This window comes from Phaenicophaeus curvirostris, chromosome 10, assembly GCF_032191515.1.
Source record: "Phaenicophaeus curvirostris isolate KB17595 chromosome 10, BPBGC_Pcur_1.0, whole genome shotgun sequence".
NCBI lineage: Eukaryota > Metazoa > Chordata > Aves > Cuculiformes > Cuculidae > Phaenicophaeus > Phaenicophaeus curvirostris.
Window position 1 is genome coordinate 23,127,011 of NC_091401.1, and position 27,949 is coordinate 23,154,959.

The 27,949-nt window shown below is 40.1% G+C and overlaps 1 protein-coding gene, 1 long non-coding RNA gene and 1 other non-coding gene across 3 annotated transcripts; all 3 read left to right on the top strand.

Moving 5' to 3' along the window:
* The first annotated feature begins 641 nt into the window (after positions 1-641).
* Positions 642-26,379, top strand: KPNA4 (karyopherin subunit alpha 4). Its single transcript, XM_069865138.1, has 17 exons — positions 642-950; positions 10,171-10,215; positions 10,994-11,083; positions 11,171-11,200; positions 11,282-11,334; positions 12,772-12,867; positions 12,997-13,082; positions 15,843-15,929; positions 16,994-17,163; positions 17,256-17,300; positions 18,592-18,723; positions 18,952-19,080; positions 20,686-20,790; positions 22,007-22,078; positions 22,760-22,922; positions 23,420-23,514; positions 24,458-26,379. Exons 1-17 carry the CDS (start codon positions 882-884, stop codon positions 24,554-24,556), a joined length of 1,566 nt encoding a protein of 521 aa, XP_069721239.1. The 5' UTR covers positions 642-881; the 3' UTR covers positions 24,557-26,379.
* Positions 13,424-14,859, top strand: LOC138724832 (uncharacterized). Its single transcript, XR_011338114.1, has 2 exons — positions 13,424-14,272; positions 14,327-14,859. It is a non-coding gene; the product is annotated as an uncharacterized lncRNA (long non-coding RNA).
* Positions 19,410-19,725, top strand: LOC138724976 (small Cajal body-specific RNA 7). The gene has a single exon (XR_011338158.1). It is a non-coding gene; the product is annotated as a small Cajal body-specific RNA 7 (non-coding RNA).
* Positions 26,380-27,949: the final 1,570 nt, after the last annotated feature.

Here is a 27,949-nt window from a genome sequence, read left to right on the forward strand (position 1 = left end):
GTTGCTCTTCTCTGGACACACTCCAGAGTCTCAACATCTTTCTTGTAGTGAATCACCTCTCTTTGCAGGCTTTCCCGGTCTCACATGCAAAGTGAGACAGAGCTGGCTCCAAAGTTCCAAAAGAGCAAGAGTTCTGAGTGTCGTGAAGTTCATAATACCATTAAAAATAGTCCTTGGGGACTAACAAAACATGCATAAGATTCCTGGTAAAATGTATACACATGCATGTAAATGGGAACTACATCCTGTGCCCCTGCTCTGGCCGCACACCATCGATGGAGATCGCTCCCTCGCGTTATCCAGGCCTGATGAAGGGCGTTCGCTTCCTAAAACCCCTAAACGAGTCTTACAGAGTATATTTGCTGTCACTTTTCCCCGCATTTTCACTCCCACCCCAGCTTCCCCTCCCCTCTCCCACCCCGCCAGCCAAGATGGCGACCACCGCTCCCACCACCCCGCGCGGGGCCCGCGTCACGTGCCTCGTCACGGCGCGCGTCACGTGCCCCCGGCGAGCTCCCTCCCTCTCCCTCCCCTCTCCCATTGGCCACCGGGCTCGCGCCCCGCAGCCAATGAGCGTGCGCGGCCCAGAACGAGGCTCCCCGCCCCCCCCCCTTGCGCTCGTTCTCTCTCTCTCTCCCCCGCCCCGCCCCCGCCCGCGCGGCTCCTCGCTCCGGGGGCACCGGGCAGCGCCGCCCTTAGCGCCCAGGCCTCGCGTGGCTTCTCCTCGCCTCGTCTCCTCGCCCAGCGCCTCTCGGGGTGTGAGCGGCGCCAGGAAGGGCTCCCCCGGCGGGCTTGGCAGGGGCACGGCCCCGGGAGGAGGAGGAGGAGGCGGAGGAGCAGCAGCAGCGCTCCCCCCCCCACCCTCCCCCCCGACTCCCGCCATGGCCGACAACGAGAAACTGGACAACCAGCGCCTCAAGAACTTCAAGAACAAAGGCCGCGACCTGGAGGTAACGAGCGGGCCCGGTCGGCGCTGGCGGCTCAGGGGCCGCCCCGCCGTGTGGCGTCTTTCCTTAATCCGCCGGGCAGGGGCCCGCGCCGGGGCCGCGGCCTGCGCTGCCGGGAGGGGAGAGGAAAGGGGAGGGGAGGGAGGGGAGGGGAGGCCGCGCCGCGGGGCCGTTGGGCGCCGCGCAGAGGCGGCAGCGCCGCCGTTCAGGGGCAGCGCGCGGCCCGGCCACGGGGTCCCTCAGGCCCCGCCGCCCCGGGAGGCGACGGCCCCGGCGTGTGGGGCGGCCCAGGCGCCCGCCGGGTGGAGGGGCCGCTTCCCCCGGGGGCCGGCGCCCGCCGCGGTGGTTCTCTGGGGTTCTGCCCTCATCCTTCCCGGCGCTAAGGACCGTCCCACCGCACCCCCTCCCTTTTTCAGGCGATAAGGGTACACGGCCCCCACCTTCCTCCCCTTCCTCTTCTTCCAGGTGCTCGTGACCCCTCTCCTTTCCCCCCTTTTCCAGGTGCTCGGGACCCCTCTTCCTCCCCCCCTCCGCCATTTCCAGGTCCTTGGCTCTCCCCCCACACCCCCCTTTTTTTTTTTTCCAGGCGCTCTGGAACACATTCTCCTTTTTTTCCAGGCACTCGCACCCCCCCCCCCTTTTTTTTCTTTCTAGGTACTCGGGACCCCACCCCCTTTTATCTATGAGCCTGGGACCCCCCCCACCTCCCCCTCTTTTTCTGGGCGCTCAGGACCCCCCGACCCTTTCGAGGCGCTGGCGCTCAGGAGCCCCTCGTGGTGCTCAGTAACCCCTCTGGCGTGGAGCACCCGGGAAAGCCCGACGGGGTGTTCTGCTATGGCTCTGTAAAACGCTCGAGGGGATACGTGAACAAGTGCCTCTGCTTTATAGTAAAGATCAGTACTAAACAAACCCATTTTTGTTTTTTAAAAGCAGGGCAAAGGGTACCTTTTTACTGTTCAGTAAGTTGAGGTGGGAACAGCTGTGGCTTGTTATATAGAGCCTCTAAACTTTTTGGTGACTGGACTGCTGCATGCATTGTCTGAACTGTGAAGGTGCTTCAGCAGAAAAGATTGTTAACTTCGGATTTCCTTAGTAAATATTCCCAGTTTAAAATCGGGTATCGATCCTCACTCATAGACGCCAGGAGGACTGACAGGGTGAATCTGTGCACGTAATGCTGTCCATAGAGGGATATGATCAAGAAATGGGCTTAGGCCATTTCTGTTTTTCACTAGCCTTGGTATGTGTCCCTCTGAATGCCGTAACATTCTAATCTTTCATATGAAGACAATTGTACAGTATTTCTAAAGTAAAAGATGCGTTTATATTGCTGTCATTCATTAAAACATCTGCAGAGTTTTCCATTTGGGTAATTCAGAAGTCAGTAACCCCATAATTTTTAACTTGCCCAAATACTTTGATAAAACAGTTTATTATTCAGTTACGTAAAAAGTTTGGTAATACTAAAAATGTTGGAAGTGGGAATAATTACTTTAGTGATTGCTCTGTTTACTGACAGGGTTGTTAACTTTGTTAGTAATTACTTGCCTTAGATGTCAATTTGGTTTAGTGTACACTGTTTTGTTATCATTAAATAGACAGCTGTACAATAAAAGGCATCTTTAGGAAGGTACACGGTAAAGCAGATACCAACATAGTCAAAAAATGAAATTAATGGGAAAATACTGGTTGGAATTCATCTCAGTTTTCTCTTTCTGGGTGCCTGCATACTGAGTTTTAAGGTAAGTCAGCTGAAGCAGGAAAGGTTCCAGATGGGCAAGTGTAAGTAAAAAGAACATGTGGGTTTATCGGGAAGCAGGTGATCTCTTCAGTATTTTCTGAATTTGCTGATGCGCTTAAGTGGCCTCTACACAGTGTGAAAACCGGTGCTAGGCCATGTTAAATTTTAGATATTGACATCTATCCAACAAATCCTGGAACATACGCTCAGTACCTAAAATAACTACCATGGATGGCTATCTTTCATACAATGGCTCAGGCTTATGGCCATCGTGCTTCCCTATTAACTGCTTATGCCTCACGTTTTTCATTAGTGAGAGAGATGTTGGTAGTGTCCACTCATAGCCAAGTATCTTGTGGTAGTGACAGTTGCTAATGAGGCTTCTATTGGTAACACCTGTATTCCTGGTCTGCTTTTAGCAGAAAGATGTCTATGTACTTCAAAAAAGAAGCCAACATCTGATCTTTATCTGTTTCCCTCATCTTGCCTCAACTCCTCCCCTTTTTTTCTCTGCTGAAATTGTACATTCAGCCATTGGTTTCTTGTACAAAGCAGTGACCTTTTTTCTTTTTGTGACAATGTACTTCCATTTGCCATCAACAGGCAAATAACAAATCACTAGTTTTGGTGAATCCCTGATTAATAGATATTTCCAGAGGCTGTGAAGTCTTGCTGTGCTGTGATTTACAAACTGTTTAAAAATGGTGCATACCTGCTCAGTTTGGTCCATGGACAGGTAATATTGCTGGCAGTTGCTGTCACATTGTGTTTACCTTCCAGGTTTTGCATCTTCACAGGACGTTGTGTCTCTTGTAAAAGACAAGGAATTGCTTGCATTTTGTCTCCTAAAGTGCTAAGCCTATGCTTAGCTTTTGGGGTCCTGAACAAGTTAAAGTTGGACTTTCATTTTCCAATCCATATCACTGTGCCTCTAAAAATACAAATTCTGGTCTTGAAAAAAGGAAGAAAAAAAAAGCCAAACCACACATACACCTGCTTTACATAAGATGATTAGCAAAATTCCTTCATATGCTGCAGTATTGAGTAAACATGCATGCATGGACATGATCTGTTGTAAATAATTGCTGCTGTGTCTTTTAAGATGACAGATTGGTGACAGCAGTGGGAATAGAGAGATTCATTGTGACCAGAAATATAAAATACTTCTCTGTCCTTTTTTCTAATTTATGATAGTGCTCAAAGGAATGCAGACCATAAAAAACTTTTTAATATTGGAAGAGTTTGTGGTGTGAGAGTAATAAATTGTAGCTAATATTAAGGCAGTACCTCTACAATGCTTAAGATTTCTAGTCTTAAGGTGTGCAGCATTCTGTTAAGGCCTTCCAAGATTTAGGAGTTGTTACAAGGGGGGGAGATCACTTGTATTGTTTCAGCAGAAAAAGGAGATAGCCTTACAGAACTGCAGAAGTGGTCACGCTCTTTTTAACATCCACACTCAATATCTTACTTAAACAAGTGTTTATCTGGACTCCTATACAAAATTATGCAAATGTTTGTTAACTAGGGAAGCTAGTTAAGGTGACTTTTTTGGTCTTGTGTTTTCAGTGAGGAACAGGCCTTACTTACTTGGGCTTTTCTTTCTTAAATAAGAAAGGATGAGCTGTTTTTTTCTGTTTATTGTGAGTATGGCTGTGGTAATACCCAATTTTCTTTCCAACATTGATTTTTAATTGTAGTACTGCAGATCTTGGAATTGAATGCTGGATCTTCTCTGGAAATAGTGGAAGAAACTGAGTTTCTGCTGCCTTTTCCTTCCCTGACTTGCCTGTGTGGTTGGGCGAGAGATTAAGATTTGCTTTAATAGTGCCCGTGCAGGAGATGTGTCAAATAGATATTTCTGCTCTGTAATTTAGAGATACGCGGTGAAAAATGATGATAGTATTGTAATGCTGGGTATTTCAAAACTAATTTTGGAGCAGCCATTGAATCTAGATGTTTTAAAATTTTGACATTGCTGATCTGAAGAGTGGGCAGTATTGTTCCCTGAAATTGTGATGCTAACAATATATTTGAGAACAGCAACAAAGTTTCAGGGGATTTAAGGAACGGTAAGGTTGGGAGATGTACTGGCAATCCCAGGTAGGTAGAAGTTTTGCAACCTTTTCTGTATCCCACACATAATAATTTGTTTGGTATTCAGGTATGGAGGAACTGCAGGAGAGGGGGAATTCACTCAGAGTCAGTTAAAAATAGGTTCCTTTAAGCTCACTTGTAATTCTGTGCTGAAGCTTATACAGTTTGTCATTTAAAAATCATATGGAGATATGTGTTTGTATAAGGCATTTTATTTGGCATGCACAACTTCTCCAGGAAAAACTGGAATGACAGCATGTGCCATTTGTAACAGAAAGTCCCATTGTAATTCTGAAGGGGAAATAGCTGCTGATATGTGTTTTCTTGTGTTACCCTGTAGAGGTTGTGTTGGCTTTAAAATCCCGTAGCACTTATATCAGTGGTCTTGAGAGTTGACTTCACTGCTGCAGTCTGCAAATGAGCCAGAATTAGCAAAGGAGAGGAATAATGCATAGAGGAAAGTCTAGATCACTCCAACTGACTGTGAAGAGTATAGATTTTTACCAGATCCAGATTTGAACTCACGTGTATCTCTGAGAGGTTCTTGGCTTCTGTTGTACTTCAGTGCCTTTTGTACAAGACAGTTTCTTAGTCATTGCTGTGGTCACTGCCTGGGCTGGTTTGGGTGTCGGACTGGTCTCCAGGTGTGGCCTGCAGACAGGGCTCTTTCTGAGTAGCAGGATAGTGAGTAAGCAGTTTGTGCACAGGGCCATGGAAAGTCCTGTTTGGAAAAATAAAAAGGGCAAAAATTAAAAAGTGAAAGTGCCACGCAGTTCACCAAAGGTTTTGAAGGCAAATAGTATCTGTTTCTGCCTGCACAGCCCACTCCCATTATTTTAACTTGTCTTTTGAACCACAGACCTCACTAGTGGTGGTGTAGAGTAGTAACTTTCTAGGAAGGAAAGATGACTGAGCAACTCTGTTTCAAAGTAACTGTTGCCCTAGTAGTTTCACACTAGAAACAAAGTGTCTTCGAAAACCATTCACTGGAATGAGCGAGAGAAGCTCTACCATTATTTGCATGCTGTCAAGCCTTCCTGTTGCTGATGCATAAACAGGGCTACTTGAGTAAAATATTTCACAAAAGCAAAAAAACCCACCCCACAAAACAGTAAAGACAGGCTATGTGCCTGGTGGGGTCTGGGCAGCAGTGACTCAGAGCAGCAGCAGAAGGGTCAGGATACACCAGCTGAGCATGAGCTCTGGAGATGCACTAGTGCACTTGGAAAGGCCTAACAGATCTGAGCTGTTCCTGAGTGCAGGCCATAAAACATCTCTTCTGTGGTGGTGTGAAAAAGACTAGTGTGTATCGGAATCCTGCAGGCATCAGCTAACACAAGATTTTAATGATAAGCTGAAGGGCTCAGTAATGACTAATGGTCAGAAAATAGCCCTTATGATCAAACTTAAGCTAAATATAATTGGAAAAAAAGGAGGATGCAGGGGTAGCAGTCACAGGCAGACAGAAATAGATCTGATCATTTGATTTTCGATGTAGCAAACAAAGAACAGGATCCAATGACTGAAAGAGCCAAACGAATTTGTACTGAAGTGGTACATGTTTTTAAATTGGAGCACTTTCCAAAGACCATTCTGAATTCTGTTTCTAGAAACCTTTAAGTTGAGCTTGATTTCCTACTTGCAGTTGTGTTAATGCAAACTGAGAACTGATTCAGAGGAGATTAGCTATCAAGTCAAATCTTCTACAGAATGGGAGTGAGACTCTAGCTTTACAATGCCATCTTCCAAGAAACCATTATACCCGTGTTTCTGCCCTTTGAGCTATTTTCTCAAAGACAGCACAAGTTGGGGTTTGAGTCTGTTTATTGTTTTAGTTTCTCCAAACTTATTCATTTTCTAGGCTGGGGTGATGATGCTGTGAAACTCCTTGACAGACCTCACTTCGTTTCTTATTTATTGTGCATTTTCTCTTCCTAGGAGGAGGAGCAGTGGCAGGTTGACCAGTAATAAGTAGTTTGCTAACCAGCTACTGTTTACACAGAAAATTATTTTAGTGGAGCCCTATTTTGGTAGATTGTTCTTAAGAGTGACTTGATTAGTTACTTGTCAGTCGTGGGGAGGCTTCCGAGTCCAAAGTATGCAGGTCCTCTTCAGAAGCATGCAGGAATTAAAATCAAGGGCCTGTCAGCTTTTGTCTGAAGGGACAGTGTTCTTCCTGTTGTGTTGATGGTGTTTCAGGATTTTTTTGAGCCTGATCAACTGCATATAGGATTTTTCAAATCAAGAGTTGTTTAAGTGACATGTCTGAGGCTTTTTTCATGGAGTATTTGTTTTGGTCCCACTCATCTCTCGCTGTATCTATCACCATGCATATGTGTGTTTGACCTGAAGGTATGTTATCACCTGAGTGGGAATACATTTCCTTTGGGGATCACTAGTAATTGCAACTATTACTTTTTAATATCCCTTTACAGCTGGTGTTTGAGCAGTTCCATGGTCTTCTCCTTGAAAATGTACATTGGGTCTTGCTCTTGGTTAGCAACAGCTTTTTTGTGACCAGTAGTATCATTATTGAAGTCTGGCAAGAATAATCCTTCTTGCAATCTGCTTTTCCTATAGGTACATTTGTTTTGTCAGGTTGCAGTAACACTTGTGTGTCAGGAAGGTGTTAATTAAGTCTTCCAAGATCATCAGGGGATGGGTACATTTCTGCGTTCTTATCAGATATTTTCCTCATTTTATTTTTTTTCTTGATTTTGCCAGGTTAGTAGACTTTCAGAGAAACTACACTGAAAACCTGGGAGAAAGAACCTATAGTAGATACGTCAGTTGTAAAGCTGCTGCATATTTCCAAAGCCTTTAAGTGGTCGGTCGTATCCAGTAGTGTATCAGCTTCCACTTCTCCAGGAAGGCAGCAGCACTTTAGGCATAGAGAAACTGGGAGTATCTTGCCTTTGACTCTGTTGTTCAGACTTTCCATTCATTGTTCAGATGGGATGCGTGGCTTCTCTGGTGAATTGCAGCCAGCACTTTTCTGGGCTCAAGTGTCATAGTGCCAACCTGAAGTTGTGACCATCCTGCAACATGTGCAGCTGCAGCGGGAGACTTGGCTCTCCAGCACTGACAGGATGTGCCCTTTGGAGATCTGAGCATGAGCTGCCAGGCAGTGACGCCAGCGGTCTGTGATCAGATCGTTAACAAATGCACGTGTGGGAGAGAGCGGTTGGAGAAACTTATCTCTTTTCAAGTTTTCTTCATTTTCTGTCAGTACAGACACTTGAGGTGGAGCTACTACGAAACATTAAAGGTTCATTCACGTATTTAAGACTGGTATTACATTAATTCAGAGAATACTTGTTGGGCCAGAAAAGTGTTAATTAAAAATTATTAGTTAAGAATAATTTTCCCCTCTCTTTAGAGACTGCACCTTTGAGACTCACTTGAACAATTCTAAGAAGTATTTGAAAAGCCTATCTACCTGTAGAGAGGAAGTCTGTAGCACTGAAATAAAGTTTGTTTGCGTGCTTGGAATGTTCAGTTTTAACTGTTGACCTTGAGTAGCAGACAATACGTTTTATAGGTTGAAAACTGAAAAAACCATGAGTCTAAGCTTCATGAGACTCAGTTATTAATTTTAAGTTAGATTGACATATTGAATTAACATTCTTAGGAGGAATGTCTTTCCTGAAGCTTGCTTTGGTGCTTTTTAGTGTTGGACAGTTTGTACTGGCTCATTACAGCTCTTATCTTGTTGCTCCAGGTGCTGCAGCTGCATTGGGTATGCTTGTATACATTGGTTTTATATAGTGGGGAGCTATCATTGTGTGACAGTGTTGGGGTTTTGCCCTGCTCTGCCGATTTTTCTCATGATGAATGGCATTTTGGGTCCTCAAGCATTGAGGAGTTCTACCTCCAAAGCAGTGGAGAACCATTGCTTTTCCACTGGCATCCTTTCCTGCCCTTTTCTTTCTCTTGAAACTCCTTTCTTTGAGAAGGTAAACTGTCTAGCTCAGAGCTGGAAATATGATTCTGATGAACAAATTCCTTTTGATAAAAATAATTACGCTCCTGTAAGTCAAGCTTTTAATCCTTATCTTCAGAGCTCCTTCATTGCTGTTGAGAAGCTCTCTCTTAGCTGTTCCTTTTCCTTGTAGTCTGTGTTAATGCAGTCCCTCATGGCCTGGAATTTCAAGCTTTCTCTGGGCTTGTGAATGTTTAAGTTATGATAAAAATGCATTTGTTTTTAACTTAGCTGTTCTGATTCACTGTAAAGTTCAAAGTGTAGAATAAAATAACTATAGACTGATTTCCACCCCCCCCATTTTCACTTTGCACTGTAGTAACACAAGCAGTAGTAAACTAATTTATTTGTATTTACAATTACTTTTTTTCTGAATACTCTCAATGGGAGCTGTAAAGGAAATGACCAAAAAAAATTGCCCTTACAGCCTCTAGGTTTTTGTGGTTCTCATTTATAAATCAACTTTGCTTGCTAGGTTTCTTAATTTGAACTTATTTGTGATGCTATTCCACAAGGCACAGAGCTAGTACTGTTTTGTACAGTAACAGAGAGGTGTGCATATCAGAAATATGACGTCTGTGAATTTATGTAGGTGTGCAAGTAGCATTGTGGAGGTTTGAGTGGGTGAGAGTTCCTGTAGGACTTCCTCCCCCTCTTTGTGTCTGGCAGGGCGTGTACGTGTACGGTGTTATGCTTGTCTGGGACCATTCGGAAAGAGCCAGGTGTGGCCCAGATCTATGTATTCTGAAGAATTAGGTTATTGAAATACTTTTTGCTCTATCAGTTGCGCTTTGTTTAGGTGAAGAACACACACATAGGCTGAACTTCAGCCTCTGTTTTCCTGTGTAGCTGTACAGTGACGGTTGGTGGTTGGTAATGGATTGTGCCTAATTGTATAGATGGGTAGTTGTGCTTAACTTATATTTTACTGTTTTCAGGTTTACCAATATGCCTTTTCATAAAAGTGGCAATTCTGGCTGTCACTACGGTTTTGGCTCGTGCTCTGTGGTTGCGTTAAAAAAACTTAAGAAAAGGTTATAAATGCTGGGCAAACTTATGGTTTCTGTTAGTTTTCCCAGGTGTTTAGAATGTTTCTGGTGGTGCTGCTCTATGCACAACTCCTTTCAACATCGCCATTTGTTAAAAGACACTTATTTAGTCCCTGATTCTGTATACCCATTTTTCTTCAACATGAAGACCTAGGAGACTGTTTTACTATGAAATAACACAGGCAGAAATAATATAGGTATATTAGTTCCCAGTTGGTTTTCTGCTTTTATAATGAAAATTAAATCTTGCATGTACAAGTACTGTTTAAAGTGCACGAACTTTAAATTACTTGTGCAACAACCTTTTAAATTGCTTTAGATTCAGAACTTAACGTATTTGATCTTGATTATTTTCAGACTATGAGAAGACAAAGAAATGAAGTTGTTGTGGAGTTGAGAAAGGTGAGATGACCTAGTATTCTTATCAAATGGGATCTGGCTCTACTGGTATTTTCAGTAAAATGTTAGAGGTTTTTTTTTAAAGGCTTAAAAAAAACAGGTGCCATTGTTCTTTCTGTAGTCCACCAAGAACACCATTGTTAAACTGTTTGTCTTTTCTAATTGTGACAAGGTACATCGGTTTAGAAGGAAGTTCTAAAGCTATTATGCTTGGTACTAGAAGTTCCATAATTTTTGTCCTGAAAAAGGGAATAATTCTTGCTTCTCCAGCTAGGTGTTTAATTTTAAAACTCCTGCTAATCTATAGACAGAAAGCTCTTTTCTTTCTCTGACAGTAGTTAAACACACAGTTAGGTGGAAGTCCATGAAGAGAAGTTGGAGTTATTGGAAGACTAGCTCTTGAGAAACGTAATCGTGACTTGAATTATTTTACTTCTGGGATGACTGTAAAACTAGTCTTTGGGGATTTCCTTGTCTTGTTACAGATAATGGCAAATAGGTTGTAGTGTTGATCTTGATGGTGTGTCCATGAAACTTCCAGCAAAAGTAGTTACTGCTGTAGACAGAGTTGAGTGGAGGGGTTTTTCTAGGAAGAAATTATTTCCAAAATGAGCTTCTCTGTGCAGCCCTTTCCAGCTTTTTGGATGTTGGAAATGAACGGTATTGGTAAAAGCATGTTTATGATGGTTGCTTAAAATGGAAAATTCTATTCCCTTCTTAACACTTCCCACATACCCTAACTCAAAATTTTAAAGGTATTGCATCATTTTTCTCTCTAAAGAACAAAAGGGATGAGCATCTTCTAAAGAGGAGGAATGTTCCCCATGAAGACATCTGTGAAGATTCTGATATAGATGGTGACTTCAGAGTGGTAAGAACTAACTCAAGCATGTTGTCTTTTTATGTACTTAAAAGACATTTGTAATTTCTAATTACTTTTCTCTCTTCTGTTTTCTAGCAAAACACTTCTTTGGAAGCAATCGTACAGGTAAAAAATAAATTTGTTTGATTTAATTCTTCGTGCAATTGTGACAAATACGTGAAAAGTCTAAAGTCTCTTTTATTTCAGAATGCTTCAAGTGACAACCAGGGCATACAGTTGAGTGCTGTGCAGGCTGCAAGGTAAGAACACACTTTTATCAAATATACTATTTTGATTCTTACTCTATCATGCTCTTAAATTCAGAAAATGTGTTCTAGATTAGCTAGAACAAGTATGTCATTGATTTCAAAAAAAGTAAGCTTGATAAATAGAACTTCACCAAACAGATCAAAATACCTGAATCTTTGATGTAGTCAGGATTTTTATTATGTAAAATAAGTACTGGGTTTTATCTTACTGCAATACTTGATGCTTCTCACAAGTAGGGAAAAATATATAATCAGCAGGACTATAAAGTCCTTAGCTTTAAATACAGAAAGAACTGGCATAATCCTTTCTCATTCTGTCATGTATTAGGCCACTAAAACCACTTTTTGCTTTAAGAGGAGGAATACTGTGTAGTTGTATGTATTGAATAAGTAATCCTAAAATACTCTTATGAACTTTTCTTGCTTAGATTTATTATTTAACTGCTGTTCCGTGAACTACTGGGTGTGCTTTTGTTGTAGCAGAAAGCTATAACTTTGTATTGGTTTAGCCCCTCTGGTTGAGGGGGTTGATTCTGGTGCAAGGAAGGACATCCAGATCAAAGAGAAGTTGTGTGAACTGGAAGTCACTTTGACTTTGGGAGATGAATGTATTTGATAGGTGCAAGAACAGTTTCTGTGCCCATTTCCATTGGTCAACTTGCCTTTATTGAAGAGGTTTGTCAGCTTAAGGTAGCCTCATGTAAAACACACTATTTACTATAGCTGATCTAAACCAGGTTAGACTGAAATACACAGAATTAAGCCTGACTTAAAATTAAATGGGAATATCCATGTTGATTTCTTACTACTATTTTTTAAAATTTAAAATCAATTTAAAATTAAAGCAGTGCAGTTTACGTTATTTTGAATCCTTACTTTCTGATATTGTATCTGCCTTTCCCCTCAAAGCAGCCCGGATCTGTTTATCTCACATATTGGGTGGAGGAGGAAGAAGCTGCAGGAGGGTGTAACTGAATAACTCTGGTGATCTTTATTTTACTGACTGGTAATAAATGTCAAAAGCAGTCAGAGAAAACACAGCAACTGAAATGGGCAATGAATGTAATGACTTTGGTTTTCCAATATTTCAGTAATTTCAATTTTGGAAATTTATTTTTCACTTACAGTGGGGAAAACAAATCTTGCATGGTCTTTGAGAGTATGAGACATACACTGGGGGGGAAAAACTTCTCAGCTCAGGAGGTAGTCCAGCACTGGAACAGCCTGTCCAGGGATGTTGTTGGAACTCCATGCTTGGAGGCTTCTGAAACTCACCTGCAGGAGGCTGTTACTGACCTGATCTGATGTTAGCAATAATTGCACTTTGAGCAGAAGGTTGAACTAAACCTGCAGGGATCCTTTCCAGTCATGACTTTTCATTCTGTAATTTGTCTGTTAAGTCTTGTGTTTTCTCCTTTTCTTAAACAGAAAGCTGCTTTCCAGTGATCGCAATCCACCAATTGACGATCTAATAAAGTCAGGAATATTACCTATTTTAGTGCACTGTCTTGAAAGAGATGACAAGTGAGTATTTCTAAAACTCAGTGTTTAATTGTTGCAAGAATTCTCAATATTTAGCTAATGTGCCTATGGCATCTTATTTGAAAACTCATGTTACAGTCTTTCTTTTTTTTTTTTCTCCTTACTTTGCAGTCCTTCTTTACAATTTGAAGCTGCATGGGCCTTGACAAACATTGCTTCTGGAACCTCTGAACAAACACAGGCTGTAGTTCAATCTAGTAAGTCCGACAGTGTTTGATCATTGCTAGAGCACGCACTGTAGCTTCCACAAGAATAAGATCATCTGAATGATACTGTAAAGAGCATCCACACTCCTGTTCCTCTCTACCTCAAGCATGTTCACCAATCCACATGTTAGGGTTGGTCCTTTCATGCGATAGCCGGGATGGTTGAAATTGAGTTGTCAATCACAGGCACGTCGCTGAAGGACCTGCCCATGAAGTCTCCTGCCAGATGCTCTACCTCTTCTCTGGCAAGCAGCGTCAGTTGAAGCGCACACCTGCTTTTCTTCTTCATTTTCTCAGATTGTAAATTCAGTTGGGTTTCCTAATGGTGAGTAATCTCTTCTGGAAACTCACACCGTTTTAGCAGGTTCATATCTGCTGGTTTCCAGTTTTCAAACTTAAAGAAGAAAACCAAGCACAACAAAAACACCTGAAACAAAACCAAACAAAAACCTTACAAACTAACTCCCATGGAGAGAGAATCTTATTGCAAAGAGGGAGGAAGAGGTGTGGAGCAAGTCCAGAGGGTGCTTGACATCAAACTCTCTTCCAAAATCAAGTTGAAACAACATGGTCCTTTGTTTTGAGGAATCTGAAGCATGGAAAGAAATTGGTTTGGAATCTGAATTGCCAAGCAAAATGAACTTTCTTCAGTACTGTAACCACGTCTGAAGTCAAATCAGTACTTCTGTTGCTAAAGCAGTTCTAAGTGGAATTGTCTGCAGGCTTTTTAAGTTGAATGAATAAAACAGCAGCACTTCTTGAGACACATGGAAGAATGAAATGTACAGTAAAACAGATTTTTGCCTAAAATTTAAGGAAACAATGCACAAAAATTGTTACATGAGATACCAGTAGCTTTAAGGGTTGGAATCAGTGTTGTGTTACAGTGGATGCTGCTGATACCATTAAACTTGCTTCCAAAAATGGAAAAAGATAGAACTGTGCTTGATCTTTTCTGTTTTCCACCACCACAGCTCTCATGAGTTAACTTATTTTAGAACTACTTGGAACTTTTATTCAATGTAATAAATACAGTTTCTAAGATCCATGGTGGTAATTGAATGTTAAAATGTAAATGTCTCTTAAATATCTTCCCAGACTTACTGTTTCACTTCAGTGTTCAGAGAAGATTTTCTTTTTTGTTGTTAGTGCTAGGCAGTTATGGGATTCTCACAAACTGTGTATTATTTGCTTTATATTTTGTGTAAAAAAAAAAAAAAGTGTTACCAAGAAAGTTCTTAGCACCATCTTCTCATTTAAATGGCTGGGTGTGTTTCATAAATCTTTAACTGGCAAAATAAGCTAATTCTACATTGCAAATGTGAAGGAATTTAAGGCAGGTGCCTTCAGTTTAAAGGATTCTTTTTAAAATTGGATTTATGTTTTGAGATTGTATTGGTTGCAAGATCAGTTGCCCTTTGCTTTTACAGACTGTTGAGAGCCTGTTAACTTTGTAGCTTGTATGTGTCTCTGCTAATACTTTAAACTTTGCTTTTTCCCCATACTCCTCCTTCTTTTCCCAGTTGCATCCTGAGTTTTCTTTTGGAAACCTATCATCTAGTCTGTCCTACACCTCTGTAGATCTAGAACACCTCTTTTTACTTAAGCCTTACTTATCGATGGATTGGAGATGAGTGCCAAATATAGTAATTATTTCTTTCAGTGATGATCTGTTATTTAGCTGGGTCTGTATGTATGCACTATTTAATTTATTAAATTTAATAATTTTAAAAGTCAATAAAATAATTTAAGGTCAATTTAATGGTTATAACATATGGAAGTACAGTTTGTTTCTTGCAGTGTTTCCAAGAGTACTTATTAATATGCTTGCTCAGGATGCTTTTTTCTCCTGGCATATACAGACCTTGCAAAAATTCTTCTATTTAGTAGGAAATAAGAAATCTGTCATCTGTTATTTCTGTAGCAAAAAATCTTTTACAATGAGTAACTAAAAATACCAGCCTGTTTTGAAATGTGATCTATAGTAGATGAGAATTTCTTACAGACTAAACTCAGTTGCAAGTTCTGTAAGCAAGCACGTAGTGCTGTGGATAAAAAATAAGAATTGAGTTTCTAGATGTGTCACAGGCTCCCTCTTGGTAGAGCCACAGGTGGAGTTATGCATTGAGGCATTGCCTGGACTTCTGTGCTGGCAATGTATACAGAAGATCCCTCAGTAGTCAGCTTTCTGCCTGTGCTAGGATTAGCCATGGGCACATAGTTCACTATTAGTAAGGATGTGATTGGGGATATAGGATACTGTAAATCAGTGAGATTGAAACAAATTAAACTCCTGTATTTCCCTTTTACTACGTTGCCATTCAATAATGTACATTTGTATCTACTGACTTTTAAGGTGGACATTTGAATGGGTGAGGTTGATCTTTAACAGTGCTTTGCAGTTGGTTCTGATAGATGATTTAGCGTGGAATTTCTGAACTCAATAAGCATAACTAAATTTAGAATCCTGACAAGCATCAGTAAACCTGTGAGACTTACAAACAAGTTAATTGTCAGGTTATTTTAAGAGTTGCTTTCGTAATATTCTGAAATAAGAAAGTGCAATAAGGAAGAACTGCCACTTTGTGTTCTATTTCACTATCATCTGGGAAGTTGAAGTTTTGAGCAATGTTTAAACAGGAGAAAAATTCCTTGTGCACTACTGAGATTTTATTTAAGAGCTAATTATGTGAGCTGTTTTGTCTTGAGATTATTTCTTAACAAGTAAATGGTGTTTTGTTTGTCTTTCAGATGCTGTGCCACTTTTTCTGAGACTGCTGCATTCACCTCATCAAAATGTTTGTGAGCAAGCCGTGTGGGCTTTAGGAAATATCATAGGTTTGTGTTCCTCCAAATGTCTAAGTTCCTTTTGATATTAAATGAGTAAACTTGGTAGGGTTTTGTGTTAGAACTTGTCAATGTTCACCTGTGAGACAGAAGGAAGCTGCTAGACTGGCAATTACTCTGTTCTGAACTTATTCCAGTCTTCTCTATTGGGCTTCAAAGGTGTGCACCCCAAACCACAGGCCCACACGCTTTTCAGGTACAGGAAAAGGAATTGCTGGCAAACAGACATGCAGGTTATTTAAAATAAAAACTGTTCCACACAGAGTTCTGAACTTTTGCCTGAGCTCACATATATTGTGTTGAATTCTAGACATGTTGTGAACATTTGATCTTTCATTTGGTTTTTTTTCCTCCTCTTGTGCAAGCATTGGCTTTGTGTTTTACAGCCCTGACCATGTTTGTAGTGCTTGAGGACTAATACTTGCTCTGACATACTGGGATTTCTATAATCTGATATATTTAGAAATGCGTAGTCCTTCCTAAGAAACAAACAAAAAAAAAAGTACAGTATTGTACTTGCCTGAAGCTGGTGACATTGTGTGCAGCACAGGTCAGATGCTGCTTTTAAGGCGACTGGATAGTGATAAGTGTTTCTTTCCAATATGAAGATGGCTATGTCTGTTTTCAGGCAATTTTGAGCTACTTTGGGGATGTTTTAGTATTGATTATAAACTTCGCGAAGAGATCTGCGGGGATGCATTGGGCTATCAGCTGTTCTTAGAGGTCTGGTATTGTCTACCTCCTCTTCCCTCTTACCCACCACCACCCCAGCCTGTACATCACCTGTAAATCATGGAATGCTTTTCTGTTAAGAATTCAGCTGGTTTTAATGAGTAGTTCCAAATGAAGCAGTTTAGTTGGACCTGTGGCTGCCTAAGTTTTATGTATCTAGAGAAATACATATCTCTACACGTGTTTATATGCATCTTTTCAAGGCCCTTATTCATTAACATTGCACACAATTTAAAGAACTGAAGTTTTAAGTATGCAGATGTTAGACTTTGTGTGACTGGCCTGCGATAATCTTTCTCTTGATAATTCTTTGTCTTAACCAGGTGATGGACCCCAGTGTAGAGATTACGTTATTAGTCTTGGAGTAGTGAAACCACTGCTGTCCTTCATCAGCCCATCTATTCCCATAACTTTCTTAAGAAATGTTACTTGGGTCATGGTCAACTTGTGCCGTCACAAAGATCCTCCTCCACCGATGGAAACCATTCAGGAGGTGACTGCATTACTCACTGTTCAGTATCACTAAACTGAAGTTGAGTATCTGCCTGCCTTAAAAATAACTCAGATGCTTCTTTTCCTCCCTAGATCCTTCCAGCTCTCTGTGTTCTAATTCACCACACAGATGTAAATGTAAGTAACACCACTTAGAGTTTTGTGTTCTTGTATAGTTTTTTACCTGAAGTATAAAGCTTGTCATAATTAACTTTTTTTTCTATAAAAAAAAACTCTGTGATATCTCATGGCAAACTTCTTTTGATATCTTTAACTGCTTATTTTTAAGTGCCGCTTGGGATTCTTGCCTGATATTTCTCTGTATCAGTGCATGCGCTTGTACCTTCTCTACATATAAAAATAAAATGCAATTTCAGTTGTATTTCTGTGAACATTCATTTACAGATAAGCACTAGTCAAAAAAACCTATATTTGAGTTTGAGGTTGCAGTGAAAGTGACTGTAAATTAAAAAAATTGTCTGCTGCGCATGTAAAGTGTTCGCTTTAGATGTAACTTCAGAGGTGTTAAATACAAACCTCAGGTTATTTTAGTAGTGAAGTGAAATGAGTGAGACTTGACTTAGGTAAAAAGCTGAACTATTTATAATTCAAGTGTAAGTCAGAATTGTTGAAGATTGATTCTTTGGTTCCTAGTGAAGTTGTAGTTCGGTTGTCTAAGTTAGTGGCAGGAGTGCTTTACTGGAATATGTTTAAATATAGTAACTAAAGTTTGTATAGTAGTTATAATATTTAATGCCCTCTGTTTAAATAGGTGAAATTAAGCTTATTTGAATTTCCTGAAATGGCTGTTTGTGAGTTGGTCAGGAGTTGTCAGCTGATTCAATGCCCACTCAGGTTTTTTGAAATTTCATTTGAAATGTTCACATTTACTGCTATTTAAATTGGCTTTCCTGTGTGCAAATACACACATGTATGCGTGTACACACACAGGAAATTCAGTTTAAGTGCAGCATCAAAGTTTTGCTTAAATTTTGTGGGAGAATGTCAAGAACAGAATTACTTCATGTCATATGTCACAGGTTTGAGGGTGCCAAATGCCTGTAGTTTAATAATTGCTAGGGCTTTATCTTCCTTCCAAGGGTGAGACTTCCGTATCTTACATTGTCCACCTCTAATTAATGGGAAGAGAGATACAGTTGAATTGCCTTTATTATATCCTTCAGAATTTGAGCTGTAGTTAGTAGTTTAGCTGCTTTTTTTAATCTGTGTATTCTTTGGAGGTTGAACAGTTTGAAAAGCAGTTGTATTTAGACTTCTGTAGAGTGGAATGTATGAAGGTTGTAAAACAGCATGGGTTTTTGCTGTATTGCATCAGTTCTGGCTTCACAATGAGATTTGTTCTCTCTTTTACTTTCTTAAAAGACTTGTGGTACTTCTGTACTAATTAAACGCATGTTTTCCCTGTTAGATATTGGTAGATACAGTCTGGGCACTCTCATATCTAACGGATGCTGGCAATGAACAGATCCAGATGGTGATAGACTCTGGAATAGTCCCTCATTTGGTTCCTCTCCTCAGTCATCAAGAAGTTAAAGTGCAAGTAAGTTTGGATAACTTTAAGGAGTGTTGCTCGCAATGTAATACTTGAGAAAAGTAGCTGGCTTCATTTTGTAGTTCATGTTGAAGTTTAAAGAGTACATTTCCCTGTGTGGTACAGCATTTGCATAAAAGCTTTTGGTGTTTAAACTGTTACTGTTTGAAAGTATGTGCTCAACTATAAAAATCTTTGATAAGAACAACTCTCTTTAAAGAAAGTGTTTTGTTTCAGACTGCTGCGCTGAGAGCTGTTGGAAATATTGTCACTGGTACCGATGAACAGACACAAGTAGTTCTGAATTGTGAAGCTCTTTCACATTTTCCAGCACTTCTGACGCATCCCAAAGAAAAAATTAATAAGGTAACTGTAGAGACTTCACTCAATTGATAACTTTTGTATATTTGGCTTGGTGCTTTTGGGTTCCATGTAATGCAGTGTGATGGAAACTTGAGTAATTGAGCACTTATAGCAGTTTATGGCAGGAGCAGGCAGGGTGCTGAGTTTTTTCTTGAAGTTAACATCTGTAAAAAATCTCGAAGGAGCTGCAAACTTTTACTTGACAGGAATGTTGCTTCCCAATTCTTGTAATGGAATTTTTATGAAATTAAAACTTTATCTTAATTTTGGCTGTTGACTTAAAGTAAGAGTTCTTAATACGTGAAATGTCACTTTAATTAAACTGACTCTCTTGGAAGTGATGAAATAGAGATAATTGGATGTCTCTCTGAATGGAGTGTGTGTGATAAATAGAATTTAAACCAAATGAGACGGGGTGGGGGGTGGAGAATGTGTGTGCAGGTGCATGTATAAAAGAGGCTTTAAATGGGGGCACTGATAATGCAGTGCTGATTCCGGAGTGCATCTGAGGCATGTTGTTAATTTCTGGGGTGCCACTTTGCAACATTGCCAATGATTAAAGCCCAAAACAAGCCCACCAGGACAAGCCTAGGCATCCTATATCTCTAACAGGTTCGCTAATGAAAGTGATCCTGTGATCTGATCCAAGAGACTCAGGTGAATGAAGTGTGAGAATTTCTCAGCCTCATGTTGAGAGAAATTAGAGGTCTAAAGCGTTGGCATGCCAGATGAGTTGAGAGGAGTAAGGAAATTAAGGAGGAGTGGTGGAGGGTTTCTGTGAAGGGAGAAATTTATCAACTGTAAGATTGAAAAAAAAAAGTGATACTCAGAATATACTTAGAATTTTATGTGAAACTGCTTGTTATTTCTTGACTGAAGTTTGGATTCCCGCTTAAAAGAGGGGATGAAGGGGATGGAGCTTCTAATCATTGTTTAATATAAGAATTCAGATGCTGAACTAAAGCCAAGGACTATATATCAACTGTTGAGGGCCTCCTGGGGAAAAGATGTCTTACATGCTTTCCTAGGCACCTGCTGTTGGTTTTTGCTGGAAGGAGAGGGTCCTGAGCTTATGGACAGAGCAATCTCTAAGGGTCATTAACTTTACAGTGTTCTTAAAAAACCAAGCATTTAATAGGTATTGCGTTTTCTGGATGTTTGGCACTAAGAGAAGAAACAATATGAAGCTGGTAACATTGTCTTCTACCACTCATGTCTGGAAAACATGATGCTGTAACGCATTTTGGAGCTCATCTGGCCATCAGCTGAAAACTGCATTCATGCTCAGTCATGGAATCAATTACGATGGCTCCTCTGTAGCCTCGTGATTTTTTTTTTTGTCCCCAAATATTTTTTCCTTCTTAATCTGTGGATTTAGGAGTATTCAGTTGTAACTTGGTAACAATGAAAGACTGAAGACTCTTGTGGACTTCCTAGGGTGAAACTGTCTGCCGTTATCTGTGTGTCTGGGCTACCTACTTAGAATGTAAACATGACTGGCTTGTGTATAAGCTGCAAATCTGAAAATCAGAATCTTGGTGGAGTAGAAATAAAATTATACAGAAGAGTATCTGAATTAATAATTTCTCCCATCCTTTTATTTTGCAGGAAGCAGTGTGGTTCCTATCTAACATCACTGCAGGAAATCAGCAGCAAGTTCAGGCAGTAATAGATGCAAACCTTGTTCCAATGATAATACATCTTCTAGATAAGGTTTGATAACAAAGAGTTAATGTTTTGTTTCTGTAATTTGGGAAAGTCAGATTGGATTCCTTTGTTTCATATTTTACGTCATGCAGTAAATATTGGGGATGGGGGTAAACTACACCCGTGAGCATTTTTCATAGGTTGTAAGGTAAAATACATGACTGCTGATATTCTTATGCAAAGAGCTGTGAGATGGTGAATACCCAATGCATTCTGCAAAGGAAGCAGACCAGGGGAAGCTCCTTCTCATGTCCTTCTAAACTTCACTTAAATTCCTTTTCTCACTCTGTAAAGCGTGGGGGTAGAATCCTTTACTGTCATGCACAGTGCAAAGGGGTCTGAGTGGGAGCAGCTCTGAGTTAGTTCCCAACATTTTGCCAAAGCTTAAGGACTTTGTCCTTTTCCCCCCCGACATTATCTGGAAACATAAGGAATTGCTCAATATTCGCAGTTATTGACCTGTGTTGCTTTTCAATTGTTGGGTATTAGTGTCTTTTAAAATATTACTTCCCAACTACGTTGTCTTCCCAGGGATCTGCCTTGAGAGAAGGAAGGGTAGCTAAAAGCACATTTTCAAATGGGAACTATGCAACATTTCTATCTTTCAAACGTTTCCTACATTTTGCTTTATTCTTACTTGATTCTTTTCTTTCCTGAAGTCTGGAAGGAAGACACAGATGCCAGTCTTATGATGTGTTCAGCCATGCTTCAGTGTAGAGGCTGAAAAATTGTCTGTTCTTCTAAGTAACGTTACACCTGTTCACAAATAGTTCTATTAACTGCTGGTTTATTGGTCACTGAGAAGAGCTAGAGACCTTTCTCTTTAAATTTAGTAAGCAGACTTGAGTTGACTAACTTTATGCTGTAACTGTGTCTGCCTCTGTAGTGATTTATTAAAATTGATGCTTACTCCATATCTCTCACTGTAATATATGACGACTGTTGATAAGCAGTGTGAGAGTGGAGTACTACAGTTTTTGTTTACCTTGATGCAATCAAATCTCCCTTCCTCTGGAAGATCAATTTAAAAACATCCTTGGAGGGGAGTGATGATCCCTCTGTGAGCAGGCTCAAACTTCTATAGGATTTGTTAGTTAACCACCCTGCTTGCTGAAAACTGGTAGTAAACTCATGCAGAATGGTTTAATGGACACAAGCTTTTACTGCAATAATATGTAACAGAAAAACTGGAATGATTCTTTCTATTTGTTTGTATTTTTAGGGTGACTTTGGTACTCAGAAGGAAGCTGCTTGGGCAATAAGCAACTTAACAATCAGCGGAAGAAAAGACCAAGTAAGTCAAACCTTAAGAAAAGCATTCATTAGCTTTCTCAGGTGCATTTGAGAGACTACATCAGTCAATTGGTTTAAATGACCTCTGTGCCGGGATTATCCATGTCTGTATTCCTCCCTTGTTCAGTAACTCTTCCCTTTTCCACAAGGGATTTAAGAGTGAACTCGAGTAGTTGTTTCTGGAATGATGTGAGATTAAGAGTGTCAATGAAGGTTTAGATGGAAGCTCTTCTGTTAAGATGGCCTATAAGCTATGAGTGAGTGCATTCCAGCTCTCATGAGATTCTTGGTCATTAGACATCTTTCTTTTTATTTATTCCTCTGATGGATAAGAGTGTGACAATTCTAACGATAGTAGCCATTGAGTAGGATTTGTGGCACAGTTGGGGTGTTGGTGTCATTCCTCAAAGATGAGCTTGAAGCTCCTTGTCTAATAAAAAAAAAATTTACAATATCTACTACTCGTGTGTTCTAGACATAAAATACATAACATAATTCATAGATGTTAACTTTTCTGTGCTCCACAACAAGACTTTTCAAAAGTAACTGCCACAGAATACTCTTGCCTTGTTAGGTAATCGAGTGCTTTGACTTCATTAAACTTGCTTGTATAGGTGCTTGTGGTGCATTGGTTGCTTCTGCCACGCTTCTGATGTAACTGGTTTTTTTTTTCTCCCCTTAGGTGGCGTACTTAATTCAACAAAATGTAATTCCTCCCTTTTGCAACTTGCTGACAGTAAAAGACGCACAAGTTGTGCAAGTGGTTCTGGATGGACTAAGTAATATATTAAAAATGGCCGAAGATGAAGCGGAAACCATAGCCAATCTTATAGAAGAGTGTGGAGGTATTTCGATTAATATTTTGATACTGGTTCTTTTCAGAAACTGATGGTTTGTTTATATCTTGTAGGCTTTGTTGTGGAAGATGTTTTAAGCAACCTTTAAAAGTGACCTTGCCGTGCCTGTAAGGTGGATATACTTTTCCAAATTCATTAAGTTCATGATCAATGTAAAGGAATTTGGACAATGGAGATGAACTTTATTAGATGCACATTTTCTAACAGTCTGGTGTACTTAGAGCAGTTTGTGGGAATTCATCTGTTTGGTTTTTTTGGTTTTTTTTTGTATTTATTCCTCAATCTGTAATGTATTTCCTCAAACCTCTAAGAAGTTCTTATGCTTTGAGCATGCCAAATGACCCTAACAGCATCTTATTTGTAGTCACTCTATTCTGAGATCTGGTTTTAGTTACTTCGTATGATGAGGCCTGAAGGAGAGGAGGAGGAGCTTGTTTTGCCTGAAGTTAGCATTTTAATTCTGTTATCTCTTGTGTTTATTATAGGCCTGGAGAAAATTGAACAGCTACAAAATCATGAAAATGAAGACATCTACAAACTGGCATATGAGATCATTGATCAGTTCTTCTCTTCAGATGATGTAAGTGTGTCACAGCTCTGCAATCTGCTTGTGTGTGTAATTGTATTTATAAATATGGTTCAAGATAAAGGCGACGGCTCTGAGCTTGCTCTGTGGCATTTGGGTTTTCAGAGAAGGGTGAGCCCTTATTTGAACCTGTTGCATTTCTTGCCGTTATTCATGATGAAGTGTCTAAAGATCTGATGCCCAATTTAAGGCTCATCTCTAGGGATTAAAAAAACTGCTTTGAATAGTTCTCTTCACTGTTGGCTTGTAGTTGAGCTTGATGTTTCACACTTGATAAGGCTCCCTGCTGACTTGAGTACTGACTCTCTGAGATTCTGCTTCTCAAGAAACAAACTATTTTGAATATTTTAGTCATTTGGAGGTAGGATGTGTTGATCAAGAATGTTGTTTCCATTTTAAACCTGTAACATAAGTCAAAGGAATCATCATAAAGTTAATTGTGTATAATTGAAATACAATCACGTCAGTCTATTATGAAGTGAGAAGGTTTTCTACTTGGTTTAAGAATTTTCAGGAACAGATTACTGCATCCATCTGGTAACGTGGGTACTGCAGGTCAGCTGCTTAAATTGAAACTGCAGTTTTGGCTTAATTGTTACTTGATTTAATGGTACTGCTCTCTCAAGAACTGTGACAGTTATGAGCTGGCAACAAGGAGGATGCATGACTGGCAGGATAATTTGCTGGACCAAAAACTGCACAAACCAGAGAGACTGTTGGGTGCCAGGTAGCCTCCCTACTAAATACAAGCTAAAACATGTCGGCCTAAATGAGTTTGTCATTATAGCGCTTTTACTAAACTGGGGAGTAGAATGGGAAGACTTGATGTGAGGAAGTAGACTAGGGGAAGAGTTAGATGCTCTTTAGGATTGTCCAGCTCCATTTTAGTGAGGCTTTTGCATTTTTATTCCTACTGATAATGATCTTTCTGTTACAGATTGATGAAGATCCTAGCCTTGTTCCTGAAGCAATACAAGGCGGAACATTTGGTTTCAATTCATCTACCAATGTACCAGCAGAAGGGTTCCAGTTTTAGAGTGGTATTTTGGAAGTTAGGTACAATGCAGCACTGAATAAAAAAAAAAAGGTTTGATCCATCAATCTTGGCTCATGGGATCCGCTGCTGCATTAAATCGGGAAAGAAAATGTGAAGATTTCATTTGGAATCACAGAAAAGCCCAAATGAAGTCAAGATGGCGAGTGGGTGCGAGTGAGAATGAGTGGCAAAATGTAATGAAAAACTTCACACTGAATGCTTATTTAGATTGTTCAAAGATAAAGGGCTACAGGTCAAAGATCTCCAGTGCCTGAGAAGGAACAATGACTTACTAGAGCAATTGGGGGGAAATGCAGTGCTATCATCATCAAGCCTTGTAAGCATAAGAGAATAGGATGCCCATATAAGTCCAAGGAGAATGAGCCCAGGCCTTGCTATGAAGCACCGTGTGAATGGACAACATGGAATGAATGTCTGGACTCGATGCTGTGGAGCCAGGCTTGTGTTTCAAACGGGGCTCTTCAGTCCTGAAGCAGGCTCCTGGTCCTGGAGTGGCGTGTGTACGAGAGTATGGTTGTGATGCTGTATGTGAACGCATGCAAGCTTGATTCGCCTTCAGGGGGCTGATAATAAACCTAGTAAATCATCAAAATGAGTTCATAAGTGTTATCTTACACTGGACACACAAAGACCGGTTTAGCAGCAGACTCTGGTTTACTCCTGCAGCCTGTGTTTCTTTTTTTGTTTTTGTTTTTTTTTATTTTTCCCCTCTTATTTTTCTTTCAGTTATTTTTTATTTCTTTCCTGTATGGCTTATTAGTTGTTTGTAAAGTCAGAATTTCAGGAAGGCTTCCCTGTGCATTTGCACCAGATGAATGTTTGATGTTATGAAAAGCTTTCCATATCATCAAAACTAATTTGTAGATTTTTGCATGAAAAAAATCATACATTTCCCTTCGGGTAGACTGTGTTGCAGTACACAAGTTGCCATAATAGTAGGAAGCAGTAAAATGTGGTAATAAAATCTCATCCTTTTCATTTTCAAAGATAACATGACAACCTTTGCATGTGGTGATCTACAGCATAGTTCATTTTTAGATTTCGTTGAGTCCTGTAACCAAATGTTTCCGTTGTGGTAGGATACCGTGCTGTGTTTCAATGTTACTTGTTTTCAAACTTTGTTTTCTATGAAAATGATATGGAAACTTCTAAAAATGAAATTTGGTGCATATGTACTGCTGAATAAAGACCGAAAAAGAGGTGTGAATAGATGTACAAATCAAGTCATGGTTTGAACACCTTTAATATGCCTAATCCGATTGTTTTAGACTCTTTTTACCTTAGATGTAGGCAGCCATGAACAATCTATTTTGAGCCACTTTAGAGAGAAAACTTTGTATTTTTAAAACTTGCACAAAAAGGATGCAAGTGTTTTTATAATTGGAGTAATACCTCAGTTTTGAGGTTCTGCACACTAAATTAAAGGTGACGTTACAAATTTGTACAAAATGAACTCTTTATAAGGTGGCTCATTGTAGGAAATGCCGTGCCTTCCCCTTTGAGCACAAGTGTTGCATGAACAACAGTTTGCTATAATAAAACATACCAGATTAGCCACCATTAGCATCTATATCTACCTTGTGTTTTAAAATCGACTGGTAATTCTGAAACACTGTAGAATGGATAAAGATTATTTTGTGATCATAACTCTTTGTTGGACTAGAGTATTTTTGCAGCATTCCTTGTCATCAGAAACATGGTTAAAGTTTAAACTAGAAGCAGCGGAAACTAGCTTGTGAAATTTATCCAAGTAGAGTGCAGGCTAGGCTGTCTTGGGGAAATAAACATTAAAACTTGCAAAAGTGGTGCATTTGTCTTTTGTGTATGTGCTCTAGTTCTCATCCAAAGGTCAAGATGATGATTTGCAAGAAGTTACAACGAGATTTCTGAATCTCTTGTCACGAGCCAGATGTCAGTGTCAGGTGGCGAGTTACCTGAGCTTGAGGTAAATAACTTTTTTGGTATAAATATTAAGAAATAACTACCTATATACAAGGTCTGTATTCACTAAATAAACTAAGGATGCAAAATGTAGGGAATCCTTAGAGGAGGTGAAATGCTTAAACTGGTGGTTTTAAGGAAGTTACAATGCTATAAGTAAAATTAAATTTATTACTGACTTCACAGTGAAATATCTGTGAAGGTTGTACTGTAGAAAATTGGTTTATTGTTAGAACCCTTTCTTGTTAGGGGTAAGAGAACAGATGTTTGTATCGACTTTTATGTTTCAAAACAAACAAAACTCACAAAACACTAGGGCAAGGCCTGTGTTTTACTGCCAGTAAATGCCTCTTTTGGGGCCTTTCTGTGATGGGAAGTGCTGCAGCTGCAGTGCACGTTGCACTTTCTTCCGTGGTGGTTGGTGGTGAGTTTGGTGAGGTTTTTTTTAAATGAAAAATTGTCTTCATCTGCTTGCCAGCAGATCCTGTCACTATTCCACAATTTCCCAAAACGCAGACGGCTTGAGCTTCTCAGCCCCCACCGGGTGGCAGCATTCTGAGCGCTAGAGGAGAAAACAGAATCCTGGTTTTTCAATGCCTTTTTCCCCAAAATTGCAGTTTGGAGTAATGCAATTCATTACTTTGGGCAAACAGGAGTTGTCTGTGAGGAACAGGGGTCGTTTGGGAGGCTTGGAATACAAAGAAGAAATAAGGATTCCCTTTAGGAGTGCTAACGGGATTGTTAAGAGTTTGGAAAGTAAGAAGGCAGAGTTACAGCCTTGAGTTGCTGCAGGGGAAGTCACAAACCAGTTTCCTGCCTACACGGGAAGATGAATAAATTTCAGCCTCTGACTTCCCAGAGCAGTGGAATTGGGTCAGTGACAGAAGCAGCTCTGATGTTTCTGTTTTAACATCACACCTGTGGCATTGAGGCTGGTGTTCAGTAGCAGAACTGCTGCTCTGTGATGTTTAGGTTGTTTGGTGTTAACTCTTTGGTTGCTGTCCCTCAGTTCTGATAAAGGCAACCATGGATGCAGGTGTGAGGTTTTCCATTAATCTACTCTTTCTGGATTTTGAAGTAGAAAATTAGCTTTTCACCTGCAGTTGGAATTACATATATGTGGAAAAAGGCCTTTAAAATATTAATAGGACAAAAGCTAATCCATAGCATAAGCCACTTCAGGTACCGTTTTTGTTGTTGAACTCTATTGGAATCTTAGGATGGATGTGAGGGTTGCACTCACTGATGGAGCTAGGAGTTGTTTTTATATAGAGGGAAATGGTGTGCTGGAGCGAAAGGGAGAGCTCAAGAGAAGCTCATAGAATGGTTTAGGGTGGACCAGATCTTAAAGATCATCCAGTTCAACACTCCCTCTTTTCGGTAGGCCCCTTAAGTTCTAGAAGGATCCTAGGTCTTTCCCCCCATCAGGCT